The 24,572-nt window shown below is 39.3% G+C and overlaps 2 protein-coding genes across 3 annotated transcripts in view; one reads left to right on the forward strand and one right to left on the reverse strand.

Annotated features, from left to right (window-relative positions):
- Window positions 1-20,361, forward strand: vapal (VAMP (vesicle-associated membrane protein)-associated protein A, like). The gene is made up of 6 exons (XM_046876529.1): window positions 1-155; window positions 13,777-13,929; window positions 15,098-15,201; window positions 17,392-17,472; window positions 18,220-18,402; window positions 19,202-20,361. The coding sequence occupies exons 1-6, from the start codon at window positions 98-100 to the stop codon at window positions 19,361-19,363; spliced, it is 741 nt and encodes a 246-aa protein (XP_046732485.1). The 5' UTR covers window positions 1-97; the 3' UTR covers window positions 19,364-20,361.
- LOC124403008 (protein APCDD1-like) overlaps window positions 19,959-24,572 on the reverse strand; it is an 18,308-nt gene continuing 13,694 nt past the window's right edge. For both annotated transcript variants that reach the window (XM_046876528.1, XM_046876527.1), the window contains exons 5-6: window positions 22,448-22,769; window positions 19,959-22,244 (exon numbers count right to left, since the gene is read on the reverse strand). In XM_046876528.1, the coding sequence (XP_046732484.1) occupies window positions 21,787-22,244; window positions 22,448-22,769 (780 nt within the window). In that variant the 3' untranslated portion in view covers window positions 19,959-21,786. The remainder of the gene's footprint in view (window positions 22,245-22,447; window positions 22,770-24,572) is intronic.

The following is a 24,572-nucleotide window of genomic DNA, read 5'->3' on the forward strand; positions in this document are numbered from 1 at the left end:
GCGCCAGTGGTGAGGGCTTTGGATTTCTCCGCGCTCCCGCTCGGCGGCTCTGTGGAAACGGCGATCCGGCGCTGCGAATCCCCTCCCCGACATAAACATGTCCAAACTGGAGCAGATTCTCCTTCTCGATCCTCCGATTGATCTCAAATTCAAAGGTAAGACCTTTGCGCTTCTGACCCGCGACTGACATCTAATTTGGAGTAAGTATAGATATATTAAAGACGGGGGAAAAAAAGTAAGAGACGGATTTCACGCTCCCGCCGCCATGTTGGAGGCTGGAGAATTCGGGGCAACTGCGGATCCCCGGGCTCGAGTGACGTCGCCATGCGGCCTTACACTCACCATACCCCGGCTAGCTTCACCGGATACGCCCGGCTTACTCGTTACAGCGATACAGCAAAACCGCAAATATATTTTATTTTTCCCTGGCAGATTTTATCATTTTTATACTTACACACGGGTCATTTTCAGTTTACTTTTTTTTTTTTGGCAACGAATTGATGAACTAGCGTCTGACGCCAGCGTTAGCATGAGCTAGTCGGTGCGGATAGGGTTACAGGGGCGACGTGGATGGTGCTAGCGAACTAGCAGGTGCTGATGGAGGCTAATTCTTCTTTTAAAATCCACGGTCGTACAATACAAATATCATTTTATCACCGAATACGGTATTTTTTTTACATTTTATTTAGTTTCCTCATTTTGGACTTGAAGGTTCTCACATAAGGGAGGCTCGATAAATATTTGATGCTCTGTCACATAAGGTGCATTACAAGAAGACACTGATCAGGGCTCAACTATCATTTTTTTTGCAATCTAGCAAAACCTTGGCCATGACATTTTGCTGTTTATTTATTTTCATAAAATATATATTTTAATTGTTAAATAGAGCCACAGTCTTGAAATGAAGGCTCAGAAGAGGGCGGGGTTCAGCAGCCAAATGGGGCTTGATGGGTTTAGCGTGGATGGAAGCAGGGTGTGTGCGCGGATCCATTCTGCATCATCATCATCATCATCATCAGATCAACTGCACATTTCAGACTTCTCATTTATCCTACATTCAGCAGTTTGTAGAAATGGCTTTAAATTATGCAAGATCCGCAGTCTGCGGGAAAACACACACACACACACACACGCGCTTATAAACCTGTGATTTAACATCTCCAAAAGTCTCGAGCATAAGTCATAAGAATGATCATATATATTTAATTCTCCTAAATCTGGGAGATTATAGTATACTGTATAAGCCTGAATGTATGAATGACACGGAAAAGGGCGATGTAAACATTCGGCCAATGAAATCTCGCGATAATGTCACATGACCTCCTTTTGACCAGCGATATGGGTTGTCACGTGATTAGAGATAAGAAGTCATGAAAAACGAGTTTTAATAACTAAATTAATATTTTCCAGATATTCGTTTTTGACGTTTTGTTCTAGAAAACAAATCATGTCTGATTTAAGCATTTGAAGTCTGGTCTAATTGATTTCTCTTTGGGACTATCCGTCTGTCTGTCTGTCTGGATCGTTCAGACATTTGTGATGCGTACTAGTCAAGTGATTAGACCAGAAATATAGGAGCTCAGTTGATCATGTCCCTTGTGATACCATTTCTTTAGGATTGTTTGTTGGGCATCCTTGGCGATCTTTCTCACTCCTTTACTCTGTGTTTATAATAGAAGCCAGCATCATGTGGTGATTAGGGCATTGATGATGCTCAACACCTCAGCTACCTTGCATGCTTTATAGCCTAATCGTAGTCTGTACAGAGCTGTGTTTCCTCTGAATTAGGTTAGGATGCTGTGATACTTATCTGTAGTCTATAGTGCAGATTGTAGATACTTCCAAAAAATTGGGATCATCACTGTAATTTCTGGTCCGATTTTTCAGCCGGAAGATACGAATGGGAATCACCGGGACAGCGCCTTCCACTCCGAAAACTGCGCCATGCCATTTATAAAATACCCCTTTTAAACATTTCACACCTCTGGTCATACATTAACTAACCCCACCTGTCCTGACCTGCACTGGTTTTTTTCCAGCATTAGTCACATGATCTGGCAGTAAACCATGCCTGCAGGTGCAGGTTGAGTCGAGTGTCCCTGTATAACTGGGGCACTGAGATCTCCCGTAGTTCATCGGTCCAGGAGGGAGCGTCTCGGGTTAGCTTCTGTTTACATGTTTCTCTCAGCACCGAACTGCTGCTCGAGCTTCGGAAAGGCCCGAACGATTGTGTCCGCTGAGCTATAAACAGCAGCACAGCAGCAGGACTGCTCTATACGAGTGTACTATCACCATCGTTCACTCTCTCTGTCTGCTATCTCTGGCTTTTTTTCTGCTCTCATTGTTTGTCATCCTTTTTTTTTTTTTTTTGCTCACCTATCATTTATTCCTTTCCTCTACCTATGTGTTCTCTCTGATTCTTTTTCACAGAGTCACTGTCCTTCTCCTTATCAGCCTCTTTCTCTTGAGCTGTCTGTCTGTCTGTCTCACTCTATTTCCCTCACCCCCTCTGTGTTATTTATAGAGACAAGGAAGCCTGGGAGACTGGTACAGAGTGAGTGTGGAAGACATGGTAAAGCCACTCAAGTGAAAGAGAACACAGGGTTTTTAGAACAGAGTAGTTTTGCTACGTTGTCCTTCTGCGAGGCTGAAAATCCAGTTACAGCAATTAGTGCTGTAAAAATTACATGTAATATCATTGTTCTATTCAGATTTTTTTCCCTATTCAAATGAAAGTGTAAATGCCCCCAATTATGCAAACATAATCATACAGTTTTTTTTTTTAAATGTTGAAAGTATGTTCGCGTAAACTCTTCAGGCATGAAATGTTCGAATGGCAAATCGTATTGCCTCATGACCGGTACAACACGAGTAACTGGTGCATATCTTGGCGGACTCGGTCACTGAGGGGCGTGGATGTTTCTAAGGAATTAAATTTACAAATGGAAGCTGAATTCAATCACAAATCCATTTAGCAAACAGGACAGGTTTCAAAAGCCTGTTTTGCTTTCCGCACCCGATTCGACATTAGAATCGACCTCGTCTAGTGACACAGTGGTTTAGCAGGCCAGAATGATGAGACCTTGGCTCTCATGAAAAAAAAAAACCCAATTAGTCATTATCACTAGGTATTATACAGTCAGTTACTTTTGTGAAAATGTATAGGTGATGAGGTAAAAGCAGAAGGTAAAAAAAAAATATCAAGCTTATAGACAGATTTTGAAGCTGATGATGTGTTGAGACGTTAAGATTTCAAGTAGTTTATTGTAGATAACTTTTTATCAAGGTTAGTCAGTCTTGGAAAAAGCAGAATATTATCAAATGGAGGTTGACCGGTATATTAGCATCGATAGATGATTGCTCGAACTATTTTTGGCAAAAATGCATACCGATAGTTTTTCCAGGTTGTGTTATTCAGTATGAGAGCGGCCGCTAGAGGCGAATCATGGATGCCACATGTTTTTTTATTTTATTTTTTATTGATTTTTGGATGTAACCGTTTTTATTTATTAACTTTTGCTTTTGTTTGAATGCATGTCTTATTTTTCTCAATATTCATTAATATAATTAATAGATTCATATTTATTCATTTAGTTAATTTTAATGATTCAGTACTGTTTTTAAATATTTGTAATAAAGGTCAGTACTATTTTACATGGAATGTTTTTTTTTTTTTTTTTTTTAAATCCAGTATCTATTCCAAATCTAAATCGGATGATTAATAGGTTCTCGGCAAGTACGATCCAACCTAGCTATCCCTAACGGTCAAATCCATTATGGGTCTACCTCTATTATCCACAACACATAATCTTGTGTGGTCTATATGTACAGGTCTTGTTTATCTTTACTTGGAGATTTAAGGGCTTTAAAGATGAATAATAGGGGACTTGCTGGACGCCATTTTGCACAGAAAGCGACTCTGAACTGTAAAGTGATTTATTAAAGAATGAATTCTACACTAATGGATAATGGACCAATGCCAAATCTGTCCAAGATCAGTAGTTCATCCTTAAGTACTACAGCACTTTGCTGAATCATCTTTATCTATAAATGTGCATCATAATATCTGTTACAATTCTGGCCTTTGGAAAAGCATTGCGACAGTGTAGGCGATAGTTTGAGTCATGGTGTTGGCATCTTCACTGTTTCTGATCCGAATGCGTAAAACATGCATCCCTATTTTTTTTTTTTAAGAATGTGGAACGGTAAGAAGGCTTTTAATGACGGAAATAACTCTGCGCATTGTGCAACACTGAGTCATAGGGTTTTTAATCCTTCACAAAAAATGACGTTAGGAGATCCCTTTACAGGATTCTAGATTAGTAAAGAATTGGTACAAAAAGAGTACATTCCTATAAGCGTGTAGCAAAAGATCAGCGCATTGCTACCGGGTAACGTCCACTGTCAACGCAGACAAATGTCGGATTTTACATTTGCTTCATTCATAATTTCTTATATACAGGCGCTCCCCACTTTACGAACATTTACTTAACGAATTTTCGTAGTGAAAGTGAAATTTGTTGAGTCGAAAAAATTCAAAACGGAGGAGAGCCGCCGCTATTCGTCGACCGTAACGAGTCTACATGATGCGCACTGGACTGGGGCCAATGAATTTTTTTTTTTAAGTAAATTTTTTTATGTACACTTTTATTACTTTTTATTATTTAATACAAAATATTGTGTACAGTATTTCGATTATTTTAATTTGTTTTAGTAGATTTTATTGTAAATTTGATAGTATTTATAGCTCTTACATTATTAGGAGATATGCGTTGTCAATAACGAACACAGTAACAACTTACGAACAAATTCATGGTCGTTCGGAACGTAACTAATCTGTAAGGTGGGCAGCGTCTGTAGTTTATATACTATATAATTTCATTTAACATTTTCTTGAATTTTGTCCACGTATCATTTACACCTGAATGGGTCGACACTTTGAAAATCCACCCTCGATCTTCTGGTTGCCTTTATGCTGTGTGTTTGGGACACTCTCATTCTAATCTCAGATACTATTTAGGACAGGTGTTGGGAACTAAGGGTGCAGCATAAGTGTTTTTACTTTGAGGATGGATTTTGACCGATATCAACAGTCTGCTATAGTGGCTTAGGACCAATGTTTGCATGAACATTTCTGCATTTAAGTGCTGAATAGTAAATCTCAAAAATGATGGAACTGTAATAAATGGGATTTCAGATGACTGGTTCACTTTTTAGTCTGGATATTTAAAATGATTCTTCCTCAAGTTTCTTCCTCATCTTAGGGAGTTTTTCATTGCCAAACAAACAAAATTATAGGCACTATAATTATACATTTCAGCTTCATAACAGAATCAAATTAAGCTAAATTTAATTAAATTAATAGGTGGTAGTCTTTGTGAGTCCCTATACTGTGTGTGTGTGTGTGTGTGTGTGTGTGTGTGTATACATTTAAAAATTGGTAATACGTCTATATGTCTAATCCATATTTATTAACTTATATTGTACTTGATTACAAAGGACAATGAAAGCAAACCTTTAAATTTCAACGTAGGCACCAGTGTCGTCACCCAGTTTCCCCAAACAGCCGGGAATGGAATGTACAGTCAGTCTTCCAAAGGAAGTTATTCGGCATATTGCTGAGAACCTCTTGAATCCGTGCCTCCAAGTCCCCCAGTTTGAGAGGCTTTGTCCTGTACACCTCCTCCTTCGCGTAGCCCCACAGGAAAAGATCACATGGCGTGAGATCTGGACTTCTTGGAGGCCATTCATGAGGTCCGCATCGTCCCAGCCAACAAAATGCTGGTCTATCCACGCACGCATAGTAAAAGCTAAATGGATGGTGCCGCATCCTGCATGAAAAACAGGTCACCAAGTTCTATAGCTATTAAATATTGCCTAGTTCATTTTCACCCTCCCTGGAGGCCCGTCTTATTTTCTCTCGTATATTTAGTATTGCACTTAAAGTTAAAGTACTTCTTATCCGATTACTCGATTGATCGATGGAATAATCAGTAGAATACTCGTTTACTAAACTAATCGATAGCTGCAGCTCTGCTCTAAACTCAACTCTAGTGATTAGTTTAGGGATGAAATGGAACATAGTGTGTGTGCGTATAAAAACATACACGCTACAGTTCCTACTCGAGAAAAGTGATTTGTGAAAGTACTGTGAAATGTCTCTATTATCCTGTTACTACATTCTGGACCCATTTTTCAATGTTGTAACAAACATTTCTTTTTATAAATATCCTGGTTAATGGATCCTGGAACATTTTTGGGATGAGGGATAAGTGTATAATATAATGACTATTATACATGATATAAATCACAATATATACATTTGCTTACGATCTGTCAACAGAATAATATAGATTATGAACAGAAAATAAATAGACTGTTCAGCTTATTAACAAATGGACGTTTTATAGGAGACAGATATATATATTATATAATTTTTTTTTTCAGTTTGTAAATATATAAAAAATTAAACAGTATCACTTCCACAAAATCTCAGATATTGTGACACAATTCAGTAACAATATTGTATCGTCAAGCCCTAGTACATATGAATGTAATTTCCGGACATATATAAGCCACACCCACTGAATTTGACAAAGATTTTCGTTGTTTAAGCTGCAGGGTTCAAAATGTGGGAGAAAAGTAGCGGCTTATAGTCCGAAAAATACGGTAAAATTATTATCTCGGAAGCACATGCTCATTATCAGAATCTGTCAAATGCTGTTGGATTGGCTCTAAAGTATTGACACCCTTGTTTCTTGCTTGTTATAGCGATACAACAAACCGGATCAATCCAGTGAGTGAGAAATTGTATCCTAACAGCTAGTTTAATATAATGTGTTTATTATTATTGGTTTAAGAGGACCGTTTTCACTACTCCTACATATAAAGTAGAACTTTCACAGGTAGCGTTATGCAATGGGGTGGGGGGGAAGGACACGTACTCAGTCACTCAACGACGACATGTTTGGTTCAGATTTATTTCCAAGCTGTGGTTTGGCATTCAGTGGAAATGAGCTACAAACCATTATCCCCCCCAAGCATTGAAGCTGAAGCATAAATAGACTCAAAGGGGGAAAAGAGCCCATATACAAATCATCTTCGACCCAGATTTATGAAAAATGATCGTCTTCTGCTGCATCCTCCTGAAAGCAAAACACATCATGATGTCGATGGTAGCTCTCGCACAAATACAGCAATGTAACAAGTCCAGTTAAACTTAACAAACCCGTTGCTTGTTTTATGCTTTAAAAGAAAAAAAAAGGTCTTTGTCTACTTGTTGCTTCTTGGTGTAGTGTAGGAGGAGATCTTTCATCCGGCGCCTCCTCGGTTGGAATGCTTTTAATCACAGTGCCGTGACCTGAGAAGGACTCCGAGCTGGTCTGAGCCGTACGCGATTTGAAGAATTTTTCTCTAATGATGCTTGCTGTTTACTTCTTTCTGTTTACCGGTTTGATGTGCTCATTTATGTTTGGGTTGTGCAGCATGGCTTCGGGGGCGATTTTTTAAAAATTATTTTCTGTTCTTCATTTTTAGTAAGTAAATTGGCCTGACAATCGTGCTCTCCCAGGGGGATTAGGCTTGTGTTGAGAATGTGGGTTTATTGTTATTTTTTAACGCGTAGCCACAGATCAGGTTTACCATCAGCCTTTCAGCCGTTACCGATGTTTATCGGTGAACGATGAGTCCGTAACGGGTGAGCCTGCGGTTACTCGCTAGTTGATCTCGGCAGACCCGGCCCTTATATAATTTTACCGCCATTTTCAGTGTTTAGACCTTTTTGAATCATTTGCTCAGCGCGATTTTCTTGGGCAGGTGAGAACGCAACATTCACACTCGGGTGTGAACCCAAACAGCTAGAGCAGGAGGTTGTCTCGTTCCAAGTAAACTCTAGCTCGGTTTAATTGCAGCGAGAAAGCCCTGAATTATACCCAAGTGCCCCAAGTATTCAGCTTGATTTAAACTCTTAGGCTTTTTGCTATTCTTTTTCTTTTTTTTTCTTCTAAGAGAGAAGAAACTCATTATGTAATAGCATTACGCTGTTTTTTTTATTCGTTTAGCATATTTTGTTTTGTGCTTGTGCAACACACAAGCCGTCTTGTTCTCGTAAGGCGAGCTTCAAACGCTCAGCTTTCAAAACAAGTCTAACTTCATCTGATTGTTTTTTTGGAGCGCACCTGATGGCAGCTGATATATTAATACGAGTCATGCTCGGTCATAAGATCTACAGAACTTGGAGTTAATTGATGTGCCTTGTATTGGCCTGAGAGCAAAGCCGTGGAGCTCAGCGGTGTGTAGTTATATCGAAGCAAAACATATTGATAGTAGAACTTTATATGCAATCAGTATAGTAATTTATAGCAATTTCTGGCAATATATTTGTTTAAAGAACACGTCATACATTCATATCTATTTACAGTTACATCTTGTAAAATGTCCAGAAGACTATTTACTTTCCTGTCAGTAGATAAAAACTACAGATTGATTAATTGGCACTGATGGTTGATTGCTGGAACCATCAGCTGTAGGCAAAAATCAATACTGAACAGTTTTTCCGGCTTACGGTCCGCTGTCATTACGAGAGCGGCCTCTAGAGGCAAATCACTGACGGCACTTGCTGTTAGTTTTTTCACGCGAGATCGCTTGCTGCACGGAGAGCGCAATACTATATTTATTAATCGCTTATTAATTATATTATATTTATCAGTTAATATATTCATATCGATTTCTTTAACACAGTTTAATGATTCAGTACTTTTTTTGGTAATAAAGTTCAGTACTATGTTACATGGAGCGTTAATTGTTTTATTTTTTAGCCAATATCTATTACAAAAACTATCGGTTGATTAATCGGTTATCGGCAAGTACAATTCAACCTAACTATCGGTATCGGTGAAATCCACTATCGGTCGACCTTTAATATAAACAGCTTAGTTTTTCCCCCTCTCTCGTAGTTCTTATAGCGAAAACGCATCTTAGTCTCTCATGAATCCTCTCCTGTGACTAAAAGCTGACAGTTACAAAGCATTAGCATAGCAGACTCCTTTGAAAAATGCATAACATCTCCTTGCAGAACGTATCAACCATATGAACTTCTTGTGTACATTGTGGTTACTATAGAAACGATAACGGATAAGAATGAACTCGTTACTGGAGAAAGGAAAAGGATTTTGCGGTTGTCTAAAGGAATTTCTTCCTCAAACGATGTGAAGCTTGATAAGCTAGCTTGTCATTAATTGCCATCAAAGGTCTCCAGAGTCTCAAATTTACATGCATATACTTTTCATGTATATTAAGAGAGATCTGGTTGCCCATAGTTTATTAGTAGGAACACAGAAGTTGTCTTGCGGGTCAAAACATTCTCCTTGAAGCACGCAACTTGGCATGTGCCTGTATTCATTAGAGAAAGTCTGTCAATGTTATTGTATTGCTGTCACTTTCGGTCATATAATGCGCCATGCTTCGATGACTGGTGCCTTCTAGAGCAAAACCGAAGCATGTTGTCAAGTCTCTCACTTTGCACAGAGCGACAGTGTTGGAATGTCACCAGCGAAACACCCGCTCCTTCACCACGCCCAGCTGTAAAGCAAACAATCGCAGGGAAACAATGGAGCTGGTTCAGTAACTAAAAGGCAGATAAGCAACAGTACGGTCCAGAAGTCTGAGTATCATTAACTAATTTTTTATCAGTTGCTATGCAGGCAGGTGACAAATGAAACAAAAATGCACTGGCTCTGTTCTGCTGCATTTTTTTTTTTTTGGCTTAGGTGTAGGTTGCCTTGCAAATTTTTCGACGAATCACCCGTTCACTATGATGAAACATTTCGATCCTTGTGGGCATGGTCTTTTCCAGAAGTAGCCAGGGAATAAGGGCTTAATAAACGCTTATCAAGAAGATGACAACGGTGCAATTCATACGCCGTGAACTTCAGTCAATCCGTTTGAGCACCAGCGGGTGATTTTGCAATGTGAGCGCATTCTACAGAACAACCGTCACACGACATGGCCAAAGGTTTGTGTAGTCATGAACATTAGACCCCCGTTGTGGGTCTTCCTCCTAATCCAACATCTATGGAGACTTAGTTTGCCAAATTTGTGGGGGAAAGAATTAGAACCCTTACCTCAGTCCGTGGTTTTGTAATGCTCTTAGAGTTAAAATGGCAAATCCTAACAGCAGCACTCCAGAATTGAATGTAAAGCCTTCCAAGAAGAATGGAGATTATAACAGCCGAGGAGAACTAAATCTGGAACAGTTTGTTCAGACATCACATATGAGTGTACTGCTATGATTTCCGAAAATGTTTGAGCCACAGCACTGTAGTGTGTATTATGCGATGAGATGCGTAAATTGCTTCAGGTTGTATTCTATTACCACACGGATTTGTCTTCAAATGAGCAGCGTTAATGAATAACACGTAATGACCTACAATCACTTACTACAATCCATTAGGTGTTGTCATATCTTCAATTCTGCTTCTTATCTAGCTTTTCAGACTTTAGATTTTGTAGCAAACACAAGTTAACGAGGAAACAAAACCAGGTCGACGTTTACCTTTCCTACCGTTTTAACCTACACGATCTATTTCAGGAAATATGATGTTCTTCTACTGAGATACATGAAGCAGGGCGTTGGTGTGTTCTTGATCTTTTGCTTGCGCTGGGAACTTGCAAAGAAAAGCACTATCGACCCTCTTCCACATACGTAAACCCACAGCCTCATGCGATTGGCCAAGCCCAGTTTGCCGTCCTGTCCCCTGGCTACTGAAGGATCCTTGAGATTTAACCGTGCAATTTTCCTATAATAAGGTCAACACTTTTCTGTAATATAAAGTCATATCTTTTATGTGATGATACTAATAGATCACCGAAAAGGTTGCCTAGCTGACGTTTGGTTGAAGCAGACGCAATGGCGTTAGAAACTCTGAACAGGATAAAAGATTATTTTTTTTTTTTGTCTCTTTAATGACCAGTCTTATCATAAATTATTCTATTGCTTTAGCTGACAAGTTTGACATTAGTCAGTTACACCAGATTGCGCAAGGGAAAGCCCCCTTTGCCCATTGGGCTCGCCAATAAATCGATGATTTCCTCCACCCTTGCTTATCTTTATCTTATCCTTATAACCTCACCTTCTTACACTTTTTATTGATCTGTAATTCATCGTTGCCTCATTTTACTGTCCCTTTGTTGTTTAAGGTATTATGTAACGTGATTTTATTGAAGAATTTTACTTTCTCAGAGAAATCTCAACCTTCTAGTCAACAACACAGAATTCTTTACTAATGAACAACTACCATTCCATTGCAACTGGCTCTATTAAAGGGGGCATTCTAGCATAAAACTGACTTTTAGTTTCACTGTTCTGTAGTATTCTTTAACACAACAATGTACACCAATCAGGCATAATATTATAACATTATAACATTATGACCGCTTATGATTATCTCTTCATCCTGGCATCTGTTAGTGGGTGGGGGATATTAGGCAGCAAGTGAATTTTATTTTAAATATTATTATAGTTTTAATTTTTTTTAGAACTACAATCCTATAAGAACTATTGCTATGTTATTGACAAAATCAATAAATGTGTTGAAATAGAGACACTACTGTAGATGACTAGTAGGTACACTGGCCAGATATAATATTGACATTATAGCATTATGACCGGTGAGGTGAAAATGATATGATAGCATTAATCATAAGATTGCCATTTGTCCTCAATGTTGATGTGTCAGAAGCAGGAGAAAAGAACAAGCATAAGGATTTGAGTGATTTTGACAAATTGTGATGCTAGAAGACTTGGTCAGATGTGGTCTTCATGGTCTGGAGAGCTGTACAGTAATGAGGGGTAATCTGCAGTCATAATGCATTATGGGTAAAATCATGCAGAAGTTGTTTATCCTCAAAGTCTAATAATTGAGATCTTCATGAAGTGGGATGCAACTGAATCCTCGCAGGGTCGGCATGTTCTTTAACAGAAAGGTTGGAGACTCGTTCCTAATAAAAGAAATGACTACAGTTCGTTCCACGCTGTTACGCCATGCGATACCGTCCGGACTGCGGCTAATTAGAATCAACTTCACTAAAACAACAAGACATTGACCTGAAGCACATGTCCGAGCTCTGTAAACGTTATTTAGAGAGCAAACTTTCAGCTGGCCTGCCCAGTCACCAGACCTAAATCCTGTTGAACAGCTTTGGGAAGGTCACAAGTTCAGAAAGAAATATTCAACAAGTTTTACAAGAGGTCTGGCAAAGTATTTCAGCTGAATGTTTGGAGAAACGAACTGTCCAGATTCCAAGAGTGTGTAAAGCTGTTATTCATGCTAAGGAAGGATTTTTTTTTTTCCCAGTACAAAATAACGTTTAACGTGAGCATTTTTTTTTCTCCCCAAGTAAATCTTCATGCTGTTAAATGATAGTTTGTTGCATATAAACAAAAGGAACATGCTTGTGTCTCTCAAAAATGAAAGTACTAGGTGGTTTTCCAAACGTTTGACTGTATATCTGCTACAGTGACAACCCATAATTTTATATAGTTAGTGGGGTTTCTCTTTTCACTCCTCTGGCTTTGCATGTATTAAGAAAATGCCTCATTGGGAACTTCTGGGAATCTCCACCACAGCTCTCATTTTAAGTGGATCGCCAGTGAAACCACCCGAAAGCCCTCCTCAAGACATGTCGTCATACCGCCATTGCGTTGCTGCTGTGAGAGCTAAGCAGCCACTTTTTAACTGAGTGGTTCATCTATTTTCCATCTTCCGGATTATGTTCAATTCACACCGAGCCCTAAATATACCTCTGAAAAAAAAATAGTGCAGTAGCCCCCAAATAGGCTAACAATGTTTAATGAAGTGTAGACGTGTTCAATCTGAGCGCTGCTTCTTGGAGATTTTTCTCCCTTCTGGGGTCCTTCAAATTGAGTAGCAGCCGAAAACTGTCCAGATGCCACCATTACACCTCTTGTAGCCTTTTTAAAACGTCGCCACCGATCCGAATAGGCGTGAAATGTAGATTTCAGAGTTGTGAAGTAATTACGGCGAGTAACACCCAATTGCAAGCTGTCGAAGCACAAGGGACTTTAATATTCAAGCTGAAAAAGCTGCTTCTCAACCGTGTTTAGATGATGGTCCTGAATAAAATAAAGCCTTCTAGGCTGATGAATTTACAAACTGTGCATCATTCTTAACACTTATTTGACTGTTGTTTTGTTTTTGTCTAGTCTGGTTACCGGATATGTAATTATGTCTTTACTCTCAAACGTTTAGCCTGTATGATTGTTGTTAGGAAGCTGTTTACTGCTGCGGTGCAAGAAGGTTTGTGAGGTAGCTAGCTACTAGGGAAAAGAACCAGGTATATAAGACTAGACCTGCTGTCCTGATTTGGACCCAGCAAAGTATTTTAGGCAGCACTGAAAAAAATACAATATATGGAACAAATATTTCAATGCCTGATCATAAGATTTGTATGTGGTCTGATTTAGTGAAATAAACGCTTGGTATTACTTTGTCGAATAATTACTTTGTTCTTAGTACTTAATAAATAGTACTTAATAAATGTGTATCTCATAAATCATTGTGCCTGCCTTTACCAAACGTTTCAATTCAACCAGTGTCTCGTTAATAGCTGTAAATCAATCACTAGTGGTTACACATTAAAAGGTAACTGACAAGGCTGAAGTGTGGCACCTTTTTTTAATTTAATTTTTGTAAATAGATTTTTTTTAATCTGTAATTTTAGGTCGCTGACGCCTAAACGCTTGTCCTGTCTCCTCAGGTCCGTTCACAGATGTCGTCACGGCTAACCTGAAGCTGACGAACCCGTCAGACAAGAGAGTATGTTTCAAAGTGAAGACCACAGCGCCACGCCGGTACTGCGTACGACCCAACAGCGGCGCCATCGACCCCGGCGCTTCAATCACCATCTCAGGTCCGATTCATGTATAACAATTTAAATCGGGGTTTACCGTCAATCACCACACAATCTTATTCTTATTCAACAGTTACATAAAGAGTTGAGGGGAAAAACAAATGTTTCCATATACGTCTGAGTGCCACAAGACTTTACAAAAAAAGGAAATGTGTATGATTAATATTTCAGCTGCTGTTGTGTAAATCACATATTCCACAAGTGGCTTTGATTTCCTGGTCTAAATTCCTTCTCAGTCTTAAATTGTAATTGCAATTTATGCACTGTCGGGGTAAAAAAAAAAAAAAAAAGTCACACGCTCCAATATCTCTTTAGATACATTTTTTTATTTATTTATTTTTTTTTATTAATTTTTTTACAGCACACATTTGCCATGGCACCATTTCCATAAGCTTATGCAATTTCACATCTCTTTCCTCCCAAAGTTGCATTAATATTTTTGCTAAGATCGAAAATATATGATTGGAGAGTCGGATCGCTGCGTAAAGTCTTCTTCAGCACATCCCAAAGAATCCCACTGGGGTTAAGGTCTGGTCTGTGGTGGCCAAGCCAAGTGTGGAAATGATGTAATAACACTGCTGAACCTGGATATGAGCAACTGAAGCATCCCCATATCATAATACTGCCCCCGCAAACTGGTGCAGAAGCCATTGTTCATGCACTGATTTTTGCTATTAATAATTGCTATTTAATAAAATGCTGAATTTAATAATTGAACCGTTCTGAAACAGAATACCTTTTTTTTTCTTTTCTTTTCTCCAACATGATAAACAAGAAGGTACTTACTGCATCAATTAGGGTTTTTTTTATATTTATTTTTTTATTATTATTTCGGGGAAACCATACCAGCGATTTTAGTAGCCATGTTGTTTGTATCACTGTAGCGAGTTTTCTGTAGGGTTGTGGATAACCGAGTCTGGTCCAGTATTACACAGATGGTGATTTATATTGAGCAATCAGGTGTTTAGGAAAGTAATAGGGAAGCAGGTGATCCATGTAGACAATGAGCGGTCTGACATGAGTGCCTAGACTCTGAGGTTAATATTTGCTTGGTCAGGTAAAGGTGTGTTTCTTGAATAAAGCATTCTCTTTTTTAAGTCTGTTTTGTTTAGAAATGTTGTCATTTACTTTTTTGTCTTTCTTTTTTTTTTTTTTTTTTTTTTTGCAGTTATGCTACAGCCGTTTGACTACGACCCCAATGAAAAAAGTAAACACAAATTTATGGTGCAGACCATCTTTGCACCAGCCTCCGTCACAGACACAGAGACCATGGTAAGTATGAGGCAAAGGTATGCATTGTAGTCCTCTTTTTGAGTCAGTAGAGGGCAGCAGGGGCTTTTCCCTGTAGCTGTCTACAATAATATGCCAGAGTGCAGGATGTGAGTTCTTGTGAAGGATGAGTGTACTGTATGGCAACTGAAATGAAACACATTTAGGTTTGCGGAACAAGGTGGAAAGCTCAGAATCGCATCATAAGAACAGTGCTGGACAGCGCTGAAGCTTTTACTCCTTCTGCTTGAGATAATTTGTGAAGTATCTGTTCCTTTATCAGAGTATTTTATGTTTGGGGAAACTGCAGCTTTACTATATTTGGTGTAGTCTCACTATTTTTTCCACTACAGTTTACAAAACAATATACCGTTCCACTGATTCCATTAATCACGTTATATAATAACCTGTTGCGAGACCAAAAGCGTAACTCTACGCTTCTGGCCTGGAGTAAATGTTCGTGTAACAATAGAAAAGAAGAATGGAAGAATGGAACCCGCTTCAATTATTCAAATATAGTTCTCATAAATAAGAGCTTTTCCATACTTGAAAAGTTAGGTGTCCCAATACTTCTGCTCACGAAGTGTACATTCCAAAGTGAGTACTTTTTGTACTTTTACATGTTGAAATGTACACTTTGTGAGCAGAAGTATTGGGACACCTAACTTTTCAAGCCATATATGGCTCTTCAGTAAACTGATAGCACCCAGCTGGAGGCACACAATTGTATAGGATGCCTTTAGACGGAGTAGCATTCAATTTTCCCTTTGTTTGAATTAGAAGACGCAAACTCGTTCCCCTGTGCTCAAAGCCAGCTCCATGAAGTTCTAGTTTTTATAGGATGGACCGGAAGATTTCGAGTGGCCTGCTCTAAAGGTCTGATCCCAACCCTGCTGAGCATCTTTGGGAATTCGAACCTTGACTGCCTGACTTTATTAATACCAATATGAATGACCAAAAGCCTTCACACTCCAAAATCTAGTTATTGTAATAGTAAAGAGAACCTCAATATGGAATGGGATGTTCACAAAGAATCCCAGCATACAAAAATGCTGTACTACTTCTAGCACTGCATACGAGAACATTTTATCTTCAGAAGAAACACAGTTGTGCTACTATTACAGTGTAAAAGCAGCCACGTGAAACACGTAGGGGTGTAATCACATGCGTTATTGTTCCATACGAGGTTTAGGATTTGATATGTCTGCGTATTAAACAATAGATTTGGAAGGCTGCTATAAGAAAGTAGGCTGCTTGTCAGAATACAAGGCTTATATCCAATGAGAAAAGAGCCCTTACTCTTAGTATTGTAGAGGAAGACAGAAGTATAGACAAGTGCGCTATACCAAGACACTACTGTAATCAACAACAATGGAACTATAATGAACGGACATTTGGAGTCACCCTGATGAAGACGAGTTTCCTTTTTGAGTCTGGTTCTTGTCAAGTTTTCTTCCTCTTAACATCTCGGGGAGTTTTTCTCGTTCATGATCCTCCCCGGCTCGATTATCAAGGGATCAATTTTTAGGTAATTTATGAATCAGTTTTTTATATTTGCAATGTAGTCAATTCTGTAAATCAAGCAGCTTTTTTTTTTTTTGTGGTTTATCAAAAATAAAAAACATCAATAACAGGTTTATGTGCAGTTCTGTTTAAAGTGTGGGGCAGGAGGTCTCCTCGATCACCGGCAATGGGAAAAATACGGAGTTTTAATATTTCAGTATCTGTTATAGGAAACTTACTGAAAGGTAAATTGTCAACATTTTACATCGAGCCAAAGTTCCACTCTGGGGTTATGCAGCAAACCCAAGCATCAAGACCACAGCACAGTGGTTGAGCTGATTTAATAGAATTTGCGGGTTCTGGGTCTTATTCAGCCATTCACTGCACCTGCACTACAGTAACGCCTCAGACATTTTCCTGGCTACAGTTTAACCTCCGACTCGGACCGAGGAACACGTAGTCGTGTTTTTTTTTTTTTTTTTTTTTTCTTGTTAGTCTGAGGGGGCACGGTTTGAACTAGGTGTGCTGGCATATGTGCTCGTGCACAAGCCTGTGTGTAAACATGTGGTGCGTCTGATGTGTTACTGTTCCACTGTGACTGCTTGTATAGCGTGTGTATGTGTGTGGGATGAGGTTCCAGCTGCTCGCTTGTCGAGGCTGATGAATTGCATGTCTGTTTCGACCCTGCAGTGGAAAGACGCGAAACCCGATGAGCTCATGGATTCCAAGCTGAGATGTGTGTTCGAGCTGCCTTCTGAAAACGATAAAATGGTGAGTATATGAGGAATGGAGAGATGGGTACAGGGAAGAAACATTGCAATTTGGGGGGGTGGGATCAAGGAAGCGGAATGTAAGAGAAAAGGATGAAATCGCAAGTGGAAGGAAGGATAAAAAGGAATGAATTGGAAAGGGAAGTAGATAAAGGGAGGACGGAATGGAACGAGGTTGCGAGGAGAAACAAAACAAAGGTTAATGGATGAGGGGAAAAGTAGGACGGATGGAAACAAATCCCAACAAAAAGAATGAAGAGACTGAAGGAATTTAGAAAGAACAAAAGAATGCAAATGGGGAGGGGCTGGGAAAAATCAAGGAAGGAAAACAGGAAAGAATTAAAAAAAATATTTAAATGACAGACGGAACAAAGGAAAAGTCTGAAATATAGACAGGAAGGGATAAACAGGAAAAAAAGAGGAAATGAAGGATGGAAATAAAAGCAGGAAACAGGAAATCAAAGAGTGAAAGGAAGCTAGAATGAGGAATCGGTAGAGGAAGAATTAAACAGGAAAAGCAAAAAAAAAAAAAAAAAGAGGAAACTGTCGACGTCAAGCCGCAAACTAGGACTGCGAATGTTCTGAATATTATTTAAGCAGATTGTTTCGTCATGACCGTCAATGTGCACACTTCTGAGTTTAATGAGAGTTTTGAATCAGACCAATCTGAGTGCCGTACAAGTCCAGTCACTTTGACTCCCTTCCACTATACGAGTCTTAACGCCACGCTTTTAACACACAATCGCAGAACGACGTGGATGCCGTGAGCAAGGCAGCCCCCGTGCTGGCCTCCTCCAAGGCGGAAGGACCGACTGCGCCCAAACCCGCGAGCATTGCGCTGGATGACACCGAGATGAAGAAAGTTCTGGAAGAGTGCAAGCGACTGCAGACGGAAATGAGCAAGCTGCAGGAGGAGAACCGGCAGCTTAAGGTAAGAGGGGGATGAACAAAACTTGGCCCAAGTAATAAACCAATGTAACTTGGCCTAGGAGTTCCTTTTTCTAACCACTGAAATCCTAGAGGTTTATGGGAACACATCAATTTCTATATTTCAAAAAGATTTGCCCGATGTCTGCTTAAATCTGTGCTGTGTGACTGACAGCGTAGCAGTTGACCAATCAGAAAGTGGCTTTTGCAAGCACGGCTGCTTTTTTTGGTTAAGCAATGAGACGAGTAGAAAAAAGATTAGTTCTGTGATGATCTACTTTAAAAAGCTGTTATGAATACTTAGGAGTATTGTACATAATTATACACTGATCAGGCATAACACTGACATTATAACATTATGGTGAAGTGAATAACACCTTTTAATCATGGCACCTGTTAGTATATTGGATATATTAGGCAGCATTTTCCTCAAAATTGACGTGTTAGAAGCAGTAAAAATGGGCAAGCTTAAGGATTTCAGTGCGTTTAATGAGTGTTAAATTGTAAAGGCTAAACGATTCCAAACGTGATCACGTCAAAAGTACTCCAAGGAAGGAACAGTGGTGAACCGGTGACAGGGTCACAGACGGCCGAGGCTCATTGATGCACGTGGGGTGCGAAGGCTGGACCATGTGGTCCGATCCAACAGACGAGCTCCTGTAGCTCAAATTGCTAAAGTAGTTTAAGCTGTTAATGCTCGATGAGTCAGGAGTGTTTTAGCATGCTAAATCTCATGAAAAACCATCACTACTGGTGCTCTCGTGCATGCAAATCACATCTTGCGTTTTCCCCTCCTTCTTCAGGACGATGGATTGAGACTGAGGAAAGTCCAACGGCCCGAGCACACAGCCTCCAATTCCAGCTCTCTGATTGGCCGAGAAGTGGCCACTAGCTCCCTCCCATCACTCCTGGTCGTCATAGCAGCCATCTTCATCGGATTCTTCCTCGGCAAGTTCATCCTGTAGATGGACAAGTGGAGGGGAGTCTGACTTGTCTGCCTGCCTATCAACCGGTTCCAGAGAGAGAGAGAGGGGGAAAAGAGAGGGAGAGCTCACATGGCCTGGTTGAAAGGAGAATGTCTTTCTGTTGACATTGCCATATCATTGGTAGCTGGGCCAGCGGCAGAAACACATCTGTGCGGCATCATAATGTCCTCAGCCTCACACACGGTTAGTCCAACACGAGAGAGAGAGAGAGAGAGATAGAAGGAGAGAGAGAGAATAAAAAGCAGGAACAGAAGTAAGGCTCTTTCTTCTCTCTCTTTTTTTTTTTTTTTTTTTAATAATTCCCACACCGTTCTTTGCTTTGGGCAATGGACAGAAATTAATTCAGAAAACAGGGTTAAAACACAGCAGTGGTGTTTTAAAAAGGAAAAAATAAAGACAGGACAAATCTCAGAGACCCAATTTATAAAGGTGTTGATATAAATAATTTTGTCCCGCACATCACCATCATCACCATCATCACCACCATCACCACACTCCTCGCTCTCTCTTTCTCGTTTTATTAAACAGTTCAATGGAATGTTAGGTGTCTTGTAAATGTAATTTTAATCCTTTTAAAAAAAAAAGAAAAAGGAAAAGCAACATCAATCAAAAAAAAAAAAAAAAACGACCGTGTGACCCTTTTCACCCTCCGGCTGCCTCAGAAAGACGGCAGACGTTTCTACCCCTTCGCTGCCTCTCCATTTCTACGGGAACGTCAACAGTTGGGCTGGGAACAAAGATGCCTCCTTTTTGTACATTTCCGTCTTTTTTTTTTTTTCTGTTCCTATCGATACCAATGCAGACTTTTATTACTGTTCTATCATATTATTAATATTATTAATGTTCTCTTCACTTTCCCTCAATACATTTATCCCTACTTGAGGCAAATGTTGACTGAAGTTCGAGTCTACACCTCTCCTGTCCTGTCCAATGCTATTCAACATTAAAGAAATAAATAAAGTGGGAAAAAAAAAAAATCTCCGTTTGTACAGCTGTGGGTTTTTTCCCCCCTTTACTTGTTCTGTCTGATCTATTCGCGTCTGCCTCGTCAACGCAAACACACGCGTGCATGCTCACGTCCAACCATCGTGTTTAAGTTTCCAGAAGAATTTCAGATCTTCCATAGTCTCCTTTTGGAAAATGTAAAGGACTCGTTAGTATACATGCCCTAAGAATCTCTGTAACACTGAAGCTGTGTCTGTTTTATTGTTTCAAGTTACTAGTAGCCATATATGATTTAATCCTGTATTTTCTCATTACCACAGCAATATTTTACACATGACTCAAAGAAAACCTGGACCTTCAGAGTTCTGTGATGGCTACAAGTAACCTGAAAAACAACAGGCACATTCTGTTTCTACCACAAATCAAAGAACAAAATAATGAGAAAAAAACAATACATACAACCTAATCAAATATTTAATTTCTGTTCTTACAATCCAGTTATTAGGACGATGTCTTTTCAATGCACTTGTAAGTAATGTAATGTAAGTAGGTGCATGTAGTGGATCAGCTGTCATTAGTAACAATAGAACATTTGTATCGAAACAAAACTGCGAAATCTGTAGAAAGACCAGTTATAATGCTTCACCACCTCTGTCTCAAATACTGTGGTTTCAATCTGTTTGCTTTTTCCGGCAAATGCAATTCATGCCGATGTAAGCGGGAAATTAATATCGCAATGTTCGCTTCCTGTCTAGTTCTGGATAAAACTGCAGTTAAGAATGCCGGTTTCTAATCAGACTTCCGAAAGCCACGGTTGCTTGGAATAGTCTTAATTCCGTAACCAGTCAACCATCAGGAAATCAGAACCGGCACTCTTCTAAACATGAACAACTGTGTAAAAGCTTTACAGTTTCCTGTTTCACGGATAAAAAACATCAGATCTTTACTGTAAATGACAATATAGTACCCAGTCATTCCTTTTTCGACGTACCCTGAATTGATTTATTTTGATCGTTTCCATATGCACATTTACACAACATCCTTTAAAAAAATAGCTCTTTGTTAGCATACATGCCTACAGTAAAGGTTAAGAATATAAACAGAAAACCCTCGAGGGTCAGGTGAAGCTGATAACACAACGTGTTATCAAAATGTTGTTTTTTTGTTTGTTTTTTTTTTATAAGAAACCTACAAGTTCCCGGTCTTGCTTTATTAAAGTGCAGTTACTGTGGTGCAGCAGTTTCAGTTTTTTTTTCTTTTCGCAGACACTTCGCCTCTTTACACGTTTCGTGTCTCCATTTAATCCTCCCCCGAATAGGCCAGAAACCAGAAAAAATGGGCAGAATGCTCAAGTAAACTTGTTTCCAGATGGCCAAAGGATGTTCTTGCATTTCTCCGCTCTTGCTTGTGTCAATATGTACAAAGATGCACAGAAAGATCAGTTCAGGGTTGTACTTTCAACCCAAGAAGTGCATGATCAGCATGTTTATTCCCACAAGAACCACAGTTTCCATCAAGTAGCTTTGGTAAGCTGGGCAGCAGCTGTTATTTGACTCGTGTTGCCATTTTGCATGGTGACCAAGGTTGACCTCCGACTTCTGGCTGTTGGCCGAGCACTGCACCAGGGGTGTCTGGTAGGAGGTGGCACGTTTTTCAGGCCGGTTAGGACTGGAACCGTCGCTGGGCCGTTGGCCGTTGTAGAGCAGGGAACGACCGCGAGTGTCCTGCTCCATGCGAAAAAGCTCGTACTCCGTGTGCGGGAGGCTGATCCCCAGAGCTTTGCAGCCATTGGTCGAGGTCACGTCCTGCTCCACGCCGGTTTGCCACGAGCCTTGAGCACCACATTCATTGCCATCAAAGATGTTCAGGAGAGAAGTAGCACCTTGGTCCATAGGTACCACCCGCATGTGGGTCACTACAACCAGAAAGACAGTGCGTTAGATTCTATTGTTAGATTTTTCATTGGACATCTGAATTAAATATTTATTTTTCAAGTTGTTGGGTTGCCCACGCTAGACCATTTAATTTTTTTCTGTTTACTCAAGGCCAGTAAACTCAAACCCTGCACCTTTGGGTGCAATTAGGTTTAACTGGCTAACAAAAAGTACCCCCACTTACCATTAAACACAAACTCCGTTGCCCCCATGACACGTTTAGAGTGCGCACCGTGGCTGTACCTGCCCCTGGCAAAGATGCTGAAGGACAGGTGCTTGCAGACGGGATCGGTGTAGTGGTAGTAGTGTCCCTCCCATGTGCTGTTGTTGTCATAAAAGATGAAATGCCTTGTGAGGAAGAGCCCGTCCGGCCGAATTTCACACCGCTGAGAAACCCACTGGCCACGCAGGTCCACACTGAGCTCGGGCTGTGGCGGGAGGATCGGAGGGTGCAACTCGTCCGAGCGCAAGATGAGCCGGCACGCGACGCAGTTCTGCTCGTGACTCTGAAGGTAAGAAGGGGCGGATATCAGAACGGAAATCGAACGAAGGTATGAAATTGTTTCCTTGCTAATTTTACAACTAGAAAATGGTTGCTTTTGAGCCTGTTGGCAACAATGTTCCTTCAAGGTATTAAGTGGTTTGCATAGAATATTATTTCCAAGAGGCTGAAGTCATAGATAATAAGTTTAAACAATCAAGGATCTACCAGAACAAGAAGGTTCAGTGTAGGATGCTGGAGCAAGTCGTCTTTTTCCTGTACAAATACTGAGTCCCCCTAATTTGTTTCTATTATTCAGCTGAAGGGGGACACTTTATACAAAAACTTTCGCCTAATATTGCAAGCAATCCAATAAATATCACTTATGAGATTTTCCACGTGTAATAAAAATTATGGAAATGATATTTGATCTAAAGTTTTTCTAAACTCCAGAGAACCACCAGTCTCTAAACCCTAAATAATAAACTGAATTAAAGTCTATAAGCAGTTACAATTAAACATCTAAAAACCCTAAACACTTTCATAAAGAGAGAACAATACAAATGCAATATCAAATGCACGTAAACAACACATTTTCCAATGTTAGAAATAGTATCTATACATGATTGGATGGATGAAAAACATTTAGGTTTCGGGCTTAATTTACACAAAGAATTCACAGAAGCAGGAGTATCTGCATTTTAAATCATAAAAAAAAACGCATGGCAAATATTACACTTTTTCTACGATCTATGGTGCTTAATAATAAGCAGGTCCGTTTTTTTTCTTTAAAAAAAATTCTTCAATTGCTCCAACTTATATAATATCGACCGAAAAAAGCAGGTGGGTCGTGAATTCTCAAATAAATCAGAATACTTTATTGATCCCATAGGGAAATTGTTGGATTGCAGTTACTCACTGTAAAATTAAAGTAAAGATTTAAGTGAGAGAAATATATTTTAAATAAATATACATATTAAGTGAAATGAAATGTGTAGCAGTAAGGCAGAAAAAGTCAGACTACAATTATGGTTATACAAGTTATTACATATGTAACAATGATGATTATGGCAGTGAAATTATTGCACATAATTGCCCAAGATATATTACCTTATACAAGTGTGGCTTAAAAATCTATAACTATATTTTCTATATAAAATACTTGTATATTCGTTTAAAAAATATATAAATATTTTGGAAAAATAAAATAGAAAAATATAGATAAAGCTTTAGTTATCACTAGGTCACCAATGCTAAAATAAATAAAAGCTTTTTACATTCGAGTGAACCGTCTTTCAGGCTGCATCCTGTTTTTTTTTCTTTCATGAGAAGTACAACACATCTATATAAAAACTGCTGCAACTTCACCATAGGAGCGGTCAACTTGAAGCAAAAAGCGTAATAAACACTCTTTATGACCAAAAGTCATGGGCCACCTGTCGTTTCCAGCCATATGTGGTTCTTCCCCAAACTGTTACCACAAAGTTGGAGGCACACAATAGTGTATAGAGATGGAAAGTTCAAAAAGCACATACGAACCATAGTCAGGTCTCCACAATCTGTTGCTCATACAGTGTGTTTCCCATAAAAAAAAAAAAATTATCACTGGAATTCAACATCTGCCCTCAGACAAGTTTTATAGGCGAGTTTAGCGCAAATAGGCGAGCAGTTCTTCTCTCAATGTCTGGAAATGTTCAAATTCTAGTCCACATGCTAAAATGTGGTGGATAGAGATGAAATTAAAAACAATTCCAAGCTCATATTTTTGTACATTAAAAAAAAAAAAAAAAAGAATTAATAAATAAAATATATATGAGAGCTTGGAAGT

This window comes from Silurus meridionalis, chromosome 20 (genome assembly GCF_014805685.1).
Source record: "Silurus meridionalis isolate SWU-2019-XX chromosome 20, ASM1480568v1, whole genome shotgun sequence".
In the NCBI taxonomy this organism is placed as follows: domain Eukaryota; kingdom Metazoa; phylum Chordata; class Actinopteri; order Siluriformes; family Siluridae; genus Silurus; species Silurus meridionalis.